Genomic DNA, 12,581 nt, shown 5'->3' on the forward strand with positions numbered 1-12,581 from the left:
CAAAGTCTTATCATGCTTTATTGATTTCAAAAAAGCCTTTGACTCAATTTGGTATGAGGGTTTGCTATACACATTGATGGAAAGTGGTGTTGGGAGTAAAACATACAACATTATAAAATCCATGTACACAAGCAACAAGTGTGCGTTTAAAATTGGCAAAAAAACACATATTTCTTCCCACAGGGCCGTGGGGTGAGACAGGGATGCAGCTTAAGCCCCACCCTCTTCAACATATATATCAACGAATTGGCGCGGGCACTAGAAAAGTCTGCAGCAGTCGGCCTCACCCTACTAGAATCTGAAGTCAAATGTCTACTGTTTGCTGATGATCTGGTGCTTCTGTCACCAACCAAGGAGGGCCTACAGCAGCACCTAGATATTCTGCACAGATTCTGCCAGACCTGGGTCCTGACAGTAAATCTCAGTAAGACAAAAATAATGGTGTTCCAAAAAAGGTCCAGTCGCCAGGACTACAAATACAAATTCCATCTAGACACCGTTGCCCTAGAGCACACAAAAAAAACGAATCATACCTTGGCCTAAACATCAGCGTCACAGGTAACTTCCACAAAACTGTGAACGATCTGAGAGACAAGGCAAGAAGGGCATTCCATGCCATCAAAAGGAACATAAAATTCAACACACCAATTAGGATCTGGCTAAAAATACTTGAATCAGGCGTCCCAGGTGGCGCAGTGGTCTAGGGCACCCCATCGCAGTGCCACCAGAGACTCTGACACATTCTTCTGACACATTGGTGCGGCTGGCTTTTGGGTTGGATGCGCGCTGTGTTAAGAAGCAACCTTGGTTGGGTTGTGTTTCGGAGGACGCATGGCTCTCGACCGAGCCGAAGACAAGATAGTAACTACTAACAATTGGAAACCACGAAATTGGGGAGAAAAGGGGGTAAAATAAAAAAAATACTTGAATCAGTTATATATATATATATATATATATATATATATATATATGGTTGTGAAGTCTGGGGTCCGCTAACAAACGAACAATTCACAAAATGGGACAAACACCAAATCGAGACTGCGTGCAGAATTCTGCAAAAATAGGCGAAGACTGAGGCGAAGACTTTTGGAGGATGGCCTGGTGTCAAGAAGGAAGAAAGAAGCAAAGAAGCAACTTCTCTCCAGGAAACACATCAGGGACAGACTGATATTCTGCAAAAGGTACAGGGATTGGCCTGCTGAGGACTGGGGTAAAGTCACATTCTCTGATGAATCCCCTTTCCGATTGTTTGGGGCATCCGGAAAAAAGCTTGTCCGGAGAAGACAAGGTGAGCGCTACCATCAGTCCTGTGTCATGCCAACAGTTAAGCATCCTGAGACGATTCATGTGTGGGGTTGCTTCTCAGCCAAGAGAGTGGGCTCACTCACAATTTTGCCTAAGAACACATCCATGAATAAAGAATGGTACCAACACATCCTCCGAGAGCAACATCTCCCAACCATCCAGGAACAGTTTGATGACTAACAATGCCTTTTCCAGTATGATGGAGCACCTTGCCATAAGGCAAAAGTGATAACTAAGTGCCCCGGGGAACAAAACATCGATATTTTGGGTCCATGGCCAGGAAACTCCCCAGACCTTAATCCCATTGAGAAGTTGTGGTCAATCTTCAAGAGGTGGGTGGACAAACAAAACCCCACAAATTCTGGCAAACTCCAAGCATTGATTATGCAAGAATGGGCTGCCATCAGTCAGAATGTGGCCCATAAGTTAATTGACAGCATGCCAGATTGTAGAGGTCTTGATAAAGAAGGGTCAACAATGCAAATATTGACCCTTTGCATCAACTTCATGTAACTGTCAATAAAAGCCGTTGACACTTATCAAATGCTTGTAATTGTACTTCGTATCGTAACATCTGACAAAAAAATCTAGACACTGAAGCAGCAGACTTTGAGAAAATTCATATTTGTGTCATTCTCAAAACTTTTTGCCACGACTGTAGATACAGTGGGGAGAACAAGTATTTGATACACTTCTTACTGGTTGGTAGGTGATCAAATACTTATGTCATGCAATAAAATGCTAATGAATTACTTAAAAATCATACAATGTGATTCTGGATTTTTGTTTTAGATTCCGTCTCTCACAGTTGAAGTGTATCCATGATAAAAATTACAGACCTCTACATGCGTTGTAAGTAGGAAAACCTGCTAAATCGGCAGTGTATCAAATACTTGTTCTCCCCACTGTATACATTATGACGTTTGTAATGTTTTTATTCTTTTGAAACTTCTGTATGTTAAATGTTTACTGTTTATTTTATTATGTATTTCACTTTTGTATATAATCTACCTCACTTGCTTTGGCAATGTTAACATATGTTTCCCATGCCAATAAAGCCCCTTGAATTTATTGTAGGTTTAGCATTAGGCAGACCTCTGACCAGAGTCCTGCAGAGGGACTGAGCAACGTTCAGAGCTGCTTAATGTGGAATCAAAAGACAGAGAGAGAGAGAAAGAGAGAAATAGAGCGAGAGAAAGAAAGAAAGAGAGAGAGAGAGAGAGAGATAAAGAAAGAGAGAGAGAGAAAGAGAGAAATAGAGCGAGAGAAAAAAAGAAAGAGAGAGAGAGAGAGAGAAAGAGAGAGCGAGAGAAAGACAGAGAGCGAGAGAGAGAGACATAGATACAGAGACAGACAGAGAGAGAGAGAAAAACAGACAGAGAGAGAGGGGGGGGGGGGGGGGGGGGGAGAGGGAGGGAGGGAGGGAGGGAGGTAGGGTTTCCCCACTTCGACGGGACAGAGGAAGCTCCAGAATACCATTTGTGTCTGAGAGCAGAGGTAGAACAAGACACACACCTTCAGCCAGAAGCCATGCATCACTGTGTATCCATTGTGGGAAGGAAAGGTCCATCAACGGAGGTAGAGTCCGAATCCCCCCTTCACCCTCTCCCTGGTGGTATATCTCCCTGAATACGGCAGACAGACACTTCATGTGTTGATTTGTTAATCCATCTATCCTTCCATCTGTCTGTTCTGCTGTTGACAGTCACACCCAGTAAAGGCCATGTTGGAGGCCCACCCCCCCTAGCAAACCAAAATCGGTTCTGTAAAAGTTCCCAGAACATTTGTTAGGTTGCAGCAAATGTTCTCATAACACAAAAACTGTCCAGTTGTGCTGATGATTATACGTTCGTATAAAATATACGCCTGACGTTGCTCTCACATTTTATTGCGGCAGTATGTTTGTAAAACATTACTGGTACATTGTGTCATTACTTTACCTGGTAACCTAATCAGAACGTTTGGGGAATGTTCTGTGGTGGTTGTGACAGATGTAGTGATGTTAGAACATTCCAAGGATATTTTCGGGAGTTTGTTGATATGAAAAACAAAAACATTTTGTTATCAAAATTATTCCTTGAATGTTTTTGGGATGTTATCTTCCTAATGTTAAATAAAACCGTAACTAGAACTGAATGGGTATCTTAGTTAATGTTCTGGAAATGTTCCCAGGTTGCAGGGATTCTACTAAATAAGGATTATCATTCATTAACAATCCCATGGTCCATGACACTAACTAGCTCCACAGTCCAGCCACATCACATCTGCTGAGCCGGGCCCCTTCAGGTCCTCACAGAGCCGTTTATGAACTGACGAAGAGGGGAAAGAATCACACAACTTCCCCTTAGACCAGTCCAGTCCAGTCTGCCTCAGCCTGAACAACAACACAGAAGGGGAAAGTCATTGGAACTAGTCCAGCAGTCCAACAAGCTACAGTCTAATTATCTTCTCTGTTTCCTTAGTTACGGACCTAACTTCCCCTGTAAACATTTAGTCCAAAGAAATCTGGTGATGTTGATGAGAGGAGTGTATTGTGATTTATCAGTGATTATGCATGAAACACATAACCCAGAGGATTCATAAATAGTCATGAGTGCTCATGTCAAGGTCAGGAAAAGCATGCTCAAGACATTCTAGAAGGCAAGGCACATTGTTAGGCTATATTCTGAAGCACTAGAACATTACATCACATTCTAGAATGCCAAAACAAACATATAATTCTTTACAGTAGGCCTAATGCTAAACCTACAATAAATGGCTTACTTGTACACTACGACCTATTCCAGAGTTACTGTAAAGCAGCTCACTAGTGGAGGTTACAGTAAATGACTCATATCAAGCTGTTCTGTTGCTCCCTCTCCCTCACACGCACACAAACCCGTAGGCGCACACACACACACACACACACACACACACACACACACACACACACATACACATACTCACACACACCCGTATCCAGCTTTTCCTGTTTAGTGTGAAACACTATTACCTTGACGAATACCATCTCTGAGCCAAACAGGGAGCGTGCGCACACACACACACACACACACACACACACACACACACACACACACACACACACACACACACACACACACACACACCCCACCGATTGGCTCCGATGCAGAACTTTGAGACACACCCCCCCCTCATCTCCTATCCCCCTGTCTCCATGGCTCCTCTGTCATGATTGGTCAGCTCTGGAAACCTGAGCTGGGGTCCAGCTCCCCCCATCACACACCCCTCACCCCCTATCCCCCTCCAGCCCACTGCTCTCCCCCATTCCCTCCTTGCAGCCCACTGCTCTCCCCCATTCTCCCCTCCAGCCCACTGCTCTCCCCCATTCTCCCCTCCAGCCCACTGCTCTCCCCCATTCTCCCCTCCAGCCCACTGCTCTCCCCCATTCTCCCCTCCAGCCCACTGCTCTCCACCATTCTCCCATCTAGCCCACTGCTCTCCCCCATTCCCAATCCAGCCCATCTGCTCTCCCCCATTCTCCCATCTAGCCCACTGCTCTCCCCATTCTCCCCTCCAGCCCACTGCTCTCCCCCATTCTCCCCTCGAGCCCACTGCTCTCCCCCATTCTCCCCTCCAGCCCACTGCTCTCCCCCATTCTCCCCTCCAGCCCACTGCTTTCCCCCATTCTCCCATCTGGCCCACTGCTCTCCCCCATTCTCCCCTCCAGCCCACTGCTCTCCCCCATTCTCCCCTCCAGCCCACTGCTCTCCCCATTCTCCCATCTAGCCCACTGCTCTCCCCCATTCTCCCCTCCAGCCCACTGCTCTCCCCCATTCTCCCCTCCAGCCCACTGCTCTCCCCCATTCTCCCATCTAGCCCACTGCTCTCCCCCATTCTCCCATCTAGTCCCCCACTCTTTGAAATGTGTGTCAGGGCTTCAGAAGCGTGGCCAAGGCAAACAGCTGGCCTAGTCCAAAGATCTGCTACATTTCAGTTTCACACACACACACACACACACACACACACACACACACACACACACACACACACACACACACACACACACACACACACACACACACACACACACACACACACACACACACACACACACACACAATCATGTTATATTTCATAATCCAGATGTGATGAGGCCTACCAGGAAACCTCTCTATGCTATTCATAGGCCTACACACACACACGCACGCACGCACGCACACACACACACACACACACACACACACACACACACACACACACACACACACACACACACACACACACACACACACACACACACACACACACATTAACAGATGCACGCACATACAACTGTCCTAACTGTTTGAACGGTGTGTGGGTCACAGACAGACGTCCTTGGAGCTTTTGTTGCTGTCGTCTGTATTATCATCCTCAGTGTTTCATTGTGCTAGGAGTGAAGAAGAAAGAGACAGTAATCTGACAACTCCCTGTCTGGCCCCACTCACATCCCCCTGTCTGGCCCCACTCACAGCCCCCAGTCTGTCTCCACTCACAGCCCCCTGTCTGGCCCCACTCACATCCCCCTGTCTGGCCCCATTCACAGCCCCCTGTCTGGCCCCACTCACATCCCCCTGTCTGGCCCCACTCACATCTCTCTGTCTGGCCCCACTCACATCCCCCTGTCTGGCCCCACTCACATCCCCCTGTCTGGCCCCACTCACATCTCTCTGTCTGGCCCCACTCACATCCCCCTGTCTGGCCCCACTCACATCCCCCTGTCTGGCCCCACTCACATCCCCCTGTCTGGCCCCACTCACAGCCCCCTGTCTCATCCCACTCACAACCCCTTGTCTGGCCCCACTCACAGCCCCCTGTCTGGCCCCACTCACAGCCCCCTGTCTCATCCCACCTACCACCACTTGTCTGGCCCCACTCACAGCCCCCTGTCTCGTCCCACTCACAACCCCCTGTCTCGTCCCACTCACAACCCCCTGTCTCGTCCCACTCACAACCCCCTGTCTCGTCCCACTCACAGCCCCCTGTCTCGTCCCGCTCACAACCCCCTGTCTCGTCCCACTCACAACTCCCTGTCTCGTCCCACTCACAGCCCCCTGTCTCGTCCCGCTCACAACCCCCTGTCTGGTCGCACTCACTGTCTCTCCCTGTCTCGTCCCACTCACAGCCCCCTGTCTGGCCCCACTACCCCTGTCTCTCCCATCCTCCCTGTCTCCCCCATTCTTCCCCTGTCTCCCCATCTCCCCTGTGTGGGTCTCTGTGGGGGTTTCTGGTCTCAGCGCTCTGGGGGACTATAGTGACACCCCCTCACACACACACACACGCACACACCTGTGATGACAAGCTCCTCATTCTCTAGACCATGGGAACCCAGGAGAACCTCCCTCTGACTCAAAAAATGTAACCCCAATTCCTTCGGCCCCCACTTTCATTCTTTCTCTCCCTCACTCTCTCTAGATGACAGGTACATGATAAACTGCCAAACCCAAGCTCCTCAGTGGCCTTGGTAACAAAGGGAGTGGGAGGAGAGAGAGGAGGAGGGAGAGAGAGACTGGCAGGTGGGGCGTGGGAGGCGACTCCCCTTCCCCCTACCCTCCTCCTCTCTCTCCCTCTGCCCTCCTCCCCCACTGCATCCTCCCTTCTTCCTTCCTCTCTCCCTCCTCTCTCCCTCCCTCATCCGCTCCAGGGAGGCCAGAGGAAACTGGAGCTGTTAAAAGCTTCTCTGGTTACAGAACCCTGAGACACCTTTCCCCAGGTGAGGCCCTCTGCTCAACCAATCAGGCGCCGGCACCTCTCCATTTTGGACTGTTTTGTTCCGGAATCTATTTGAACAGGATCCGGCACCCCTCCATTTTGGACTGTTTTGTTCCGGAATCTATTTGAACAGGATCCGGCACCCCTCCATTTTGGACTGTTTTGTTCCGGAATCTATTTGAACAGGATCCGGCACCTCTCCATTTTGGACTGTTTTGTTCCGGAATCTATTTGAACAGGATCCGGCACCCTTCCATTTTGGACTGTTTTGTTCCGGAATCTATTTGAACAGGATCCGGCACCCCTCCATTTTGGACTGTTTTGTTCCGGAATCTATTTGAACAGGATCCGGCACCCCTCCATTTTGGACTGTTTTGTTTCGGAATCTATTTGAACAGGATCCGGCACCTCTCCATTTTGGACTGTTTTGTTCCGGAATCTATTTGAACAGGATCCGGCACCTCTCCATTTTGTACTGTTTTGTTTCGGAATCTATTTGGCCGGATCCGGTACTTCTCGAGTCATGAACAATTATTTTCACTTTTTGCAATGTAAAATACTTATAAAAGCGATCATAATTCTCTCCTAAATTCTCCTGCACCCACAAAAAAACCTTATGTCAAAAAGTAGATTTTCAGCTTGACCCCATGGCTCCTGCTGAGAAGGGGAGACTATGCAGAGAGAGAGAAGAGAGAGAGAGGCTTTTGGCACTAGCACATCGGCCATCACCAAAAGCATTTTTTGCTGTTGTATATATTTCAATTTATTTTCAATCTATATTTTATATTTTAATTTATTTTCAATCTTTTTTATTAAATATACCTTCCGGTAACCCGCCTCACCCAATGTGACACGGATCCGCTATTTTCTTTAGACCTTATAGCCAGAACCTCCATCAGCAGCTAGCCAGCTAATTAGCTACTAGCTATTTAGCCATTGTTAGCCACTGCTAGTGACCTTTCCTGCACAGACATCAGCCATTTATTTTTTTAGCCTGGATAATACTTCCCAGCATTGGACTGTTTTCTCCACTACAACGCCGGATTCCTGCCGTAAACCCTGGACCATTACTCCTGATCATCACAGCTAGCGAGCTGCCACCGAGTGACCCAGCCCCGAAACTAGCCCTGAGCCAGGCCAATGTGTGATCCTACTCTGTGATCACCTGGCTACTCAGCCGATGCCTTCCGGACTCTACCCCAACACGGCTAGAATCCACCACTCCGCCGGATCCTTGCCGTAAGCTATGGACCTGTGCATCGGATCATCGCTGCTACCAAGTGGCTATAGTGGCTAATGCCCCTGCCCCGAAGCTAGTACCACTTAGCCGGAGCCAGGCTCATCTCCCGGCTAGCAAAATAAATTTCTATAACTACAATTACCTCTTTCGCCATCTGGTCTGGACCCTTTGTTAACGCGGCGCCCTGCCGTACCACCACAACTGGTCCACCGGCTTAACTCCATCGCTGTGCCCTCAACCGGCATTCGCCGGACTTCAGAGCAGATGCTTCTACTTACCCAGGTCTTACCCCGGCTAACTTTAAATGCCGTGTCTCCCGCGTGCTAGCATAGTAACGACTACCCCGCGGTTTCCCTGTTCCATTTATTGCTGTTCACTGGACCCTATGATCACTTGGCTACATAGCTGATGCCTGCTGGACTGTTCATTAATCACGGTACTCCATTTTGTTTATTTTTTGTTTATCTGTCGGCCCAAGCTCAGGCCCTGTGTGTAGTTAACCAACCCTCCCATTCATCGCCATTTTACCTGTTGTTGTTGTCTAAGCTGATTAGCTGTTGTTGTCTTACTGGTTGCTGCCTTAGCTAGCTCTCCCAATCAACACCTGTGATTGCTTTATGCCTCGCTTTATGTCTCTCTCAAATGTACCTCACTTTATGTCTCTCCCTGTCTGTACATTATGCCCTGAATCTATTCTACCACGCCCAGAAATCTGCTCCTTTTATTCTCTGTCCCCAACGCACTAGACGACCAGTTTTGATAGCCTTTAGCCGTACCCTCATCCTACTCCTCCTCTGTTCCTCGGGTGATGTGGAGGTTAACCCAGGCCCTGATTGTACCCAAGCACTCATTTGTTGACCTCTGTAACCTCTGAAAATGCCTTGGTTGCATGCATGTTAACATGTTTTACTCACTGCTTTAGCACACTCCACCAACCCTGATGTCCTTGTCATGTCTGAATCCTGGCTAAGGAAGGCCACCAACAATTCTGAGATTTCCATACCCAACTACAACATTTTCCATCAAGATAGAACTGCCAAAGGGGGAGGAGTTACAATCTACTGCAGAGATAGCCTGCAAAGTTCTGTCATACTTTCCAGGTCTATGCCCAAACAGTTCAAGCTCTCAATTTTAAAAGTTAATCTCTCCAGAAATAAGTCTCTCACTGTTGCTGCCTGTGATAGACCCCCCTCAGCTCTCAACTGTGCCCTGGACACCACATGGGAAATGATTGCACCCCATCTATCTTCAGAGTTCATTCTGCTAGGTGACATAAACTGGGATATGCTTAACACTAGATGCCCTCAATCTCACACAAATTATCAAGGAACCCACCAGGTACAATCCATAAATATGGGCACCCTCATAGATATTATCCTGACCAACTTGCCCTCCAAATACACCTCTGCTGTTTTCAATCAGGATCTCAGCGATCACTGCCTCATTGCCTGCATCTGCTATGGGTCTGAGGTCAAACAACCACTGTCAAACGCTCCCTAAAACACTTCTGAGAACAGGCCTTTCTAATCAACCTGGCCCGGGTATCCTGGAAGGATACTGACCTCATCCCGTCAGTCGAGGATGCCTGGTCGTTCTTTAAAAGTAATTTCCTCACCATCTTAAATAAGCATGTCCCTTTCAAAAAATATAGAACTAAGAAGAGATATAGCCCTTGGTTCACCCCAGACCTGACTGCCCTCGACCAGCACCAAAACACCCTGTGGCTGACTGCACTAGCATCGAAAAGTCCCCGCGATATGCAACTTTTCAGGGAAATCAGGAAGCAATACACGCAGTCAGTCAGGAAAGCAAAGGCTAGCTTTATCAAACAGAAATTTGCATCCTGTAGCTCTAACTCCAAAAAGTGTTGTGACACTGTAAAGTCCATGGAGAACAAGAGAACCTCCTCCCAGATGTCCACTGCACTGAGGCTAGGTAACACTGTCAACACCGATAAATCCACGATAATCCTCCTGACTATCCAACCCCGGCCAACAGCTCCGCACCCGCCGCAGCTACTTGCCCAAGCCTTCCCAGCTTCTCCTTCCCCCAAATCCAGATGGCAAATGTTCTGAAAGAGCTGCTAAACCTAGACCTGTACAAATCAGCTTGGCTAGCCAATCTGGACCCTCTCTTTCTAAAATTATCAGCCGCCATTGTTGCAACCCCTATTACCAGTCTGTTCAACCTCTCTTCGTATCGTCCGAGATCCCTAAAGATTGGAAAGCTGCCGCGGTCATCCCCCTCTTCAACGGGGGTGACACTCTAGACCCAAACTGTTGTAGACCTATATCCATCCTGCCCTGCCTTTCTAAAGTCTTCGAAAGCCAAGTTAATAAACAGTTCACTGACCATTTTGAATCTCACCATACCTTCTCCGCTGTGCAATCCGGTTTCCAAGCTGGTCACGGGTGCACCTCAGCCACGCTCAAGGTCCTAAATGATATCACAAACGCCATCGATAAAAGACTGTGCAGCCGTCCTCATCGACCTTGCCAAGTCTTTCAACACTGTCAATCACCGTATCCTTATCGGCAGACTCAGTAGCCTTGGTTTCTCAAATGACTGCCTCGCATGGTTCACCAACTACTTTTCAGACAGATTTCAGTGTGTCAAATCGGAGGGCCTGTTGTCCGGACCTCTGTCAGTCTCTTTGGGGGTACCACAGGGTTCAATTCTCGGGCCGACTCTTTTCACTGTATATATCAACGATGTCGCTCTTGCTCCTGGTGATTCCCTGATCCACCTCTACGCAGACGACACCATTCTGTATACTTCTGGCCCTTCTTTGGACACTCCAAACGAGCTTCAATGCCATACAACACTCCTTCTGTGGCCTCCAACTACTCTTAAACGATAGTAAAACCAAATGCATGCTTTTCAACCGTTCGCTGCTCACCCCCGCCTGCCCGACTAGCCCGACTACTCTGGACGGTTCAGACTTAGAATATGTGGACAACTACAAATACCTAGGTGTCTGGCTAGACTGTAAACTCTCCTTCCAGACTTATATTAAACATCTCCAATCCAAAATTAAATCTAGAATCGGCTTCCTATTTCGCAACAAAGCCTCCTTCACTCACGCCGCCAAACTTACCCTCGTAAAACTGACTATCCTACCGACCCTCGACTTCGGCGATGTCATTTACAAAACAGCTTCCAACACTCTACACAGCAAACTGGATGCAGTCTATCACAGTGCCATCCGTTTTGTCACTAAAGCCCCTTATACCACCTACCACTGTGACCTGTACGCTCTAGTCGGCTGGCCCTCGCTACATATTTGTCACCAGACCCACTGGCTCCAGGTCATCTATAAGTCTATACTAGGTAAAGCTTCACCTTATCTCAGCTCACTGGTCACGATAACAACACCCACCCGTATCATGCGTTCCAGCAGGTATATCTCACTGGCCGTCCCCAAAACCAACACCTCCTTTGCCCGCCTTTCCTTCCAGTTCTCTGCTGCCAGTGACTGGAACGAATTGCAAAAATCACTGAAGCTGGAGACTTATATTTCCCTCTCTGACTTTAAACATCAGCTATCTGAGCAGCTAACCGATCGCTGCAGCTGTACACAGTCCATCTGTAAATAGCCCACCCAATCTACCCACCTCATCATTACTTTTCTGCTCTTCTACTTGCACATCATCATCTGCTCATCTAACACTCCAGTGTTAATTTGCTAAACTGTAATTACTTTGCTACTATGGCCTATTTATGCCTTACCTCTTCACTCCATTTGCACACACTGTATATAGACTTTCTTTTTTTTCTATTGTGTTATTGACTGTACGCTTGTTTATTCCATGTGTAACTCTGCGTTGTTGTTTGTGTCGCACTGCTTTGCTTTATCTTGGCCAGGTCGCAGTTGTAAATGAGAACTTGTTCTCAACTAGCTTACCTGGTTAAATAAAGGTGTTCTCAACTAGCCTACCTGGTTAAATAAAGGTGAAATAAAAATAACAAACATGAAAAAAAACTATAAGACTATAATTTCCTCCTCACATTCTAGCCTACAATACAGTATGTCTTCACACACCTAGGCCAAGGCCAATGGTTCTTAACCTTGTTGGAGGTACTGAACCCCACCAGTTTCATATGCGCATTTACCGAACCCTTCTTAAATTGGAAAAATAAAATATGATTTTTTCAAATTCAAAACATAGGTATATATTTTACTGGTGCTCAAAATGAACCGTGCATCAACATCACTGTGTTCAAAGAACAAAATCATCAAAACATGATTTTCACACAAAAACAAAAACATAATAATGAATATTTACTGCAAATCAGTGTGACTTCTGCTGTTGCCTTTCAGAGA

General features: G+C 47.5%; 1 protein-coding gene across 1 annotated transcript; it reads right to left on the reverse strand.

The window, feature by feature from the left end:
- Window positions 1–4,559: 4,559 nt before the first annotated feature.
- On the reverse strand, window positions 4,560–5,048 carry LOC118944036 (ATP-dependent RNA helicase glh-1-like). Its single transcript, XM_036961558.1, has one exon. The coding sequence runs from the start codon at window positions 5,046–5,048 to the stop codon at window positions 4,560–4,562; it is 489 nt and encodes a 162-aa protein (XP_036817453.1).
- Window positions 5,049–12,581: the final 7,533 nt, after the last annotated feature.

Source organism: Oncorhynchus mykiss, chromosome 24 (assembly GCF_013265735.2).
Source record: "Oncorhynchus mykiss isolate Arlee chromosome 24, USDA_OmykA_1.1, whole genome shotgun sequence".
Taxonomy (NCBI): domain Eukaryota; kingdom Metazoa; phylum Chordata; class Actinopteri; order Salmoniformes; family Salmonidae; genus Oncorhynchus; species Oncorhynchus mykiss.

What these genes read in the sequence shown, in the direction of transcription:
- LOC118944036 (XM_036961558.1), bottom strand. Translation starts at nt 5,048, where the DNA reads ATGGGAGAATGGGGAGAGCAGTGGGCTGGAGGGGAGAATGGGGGAGAG.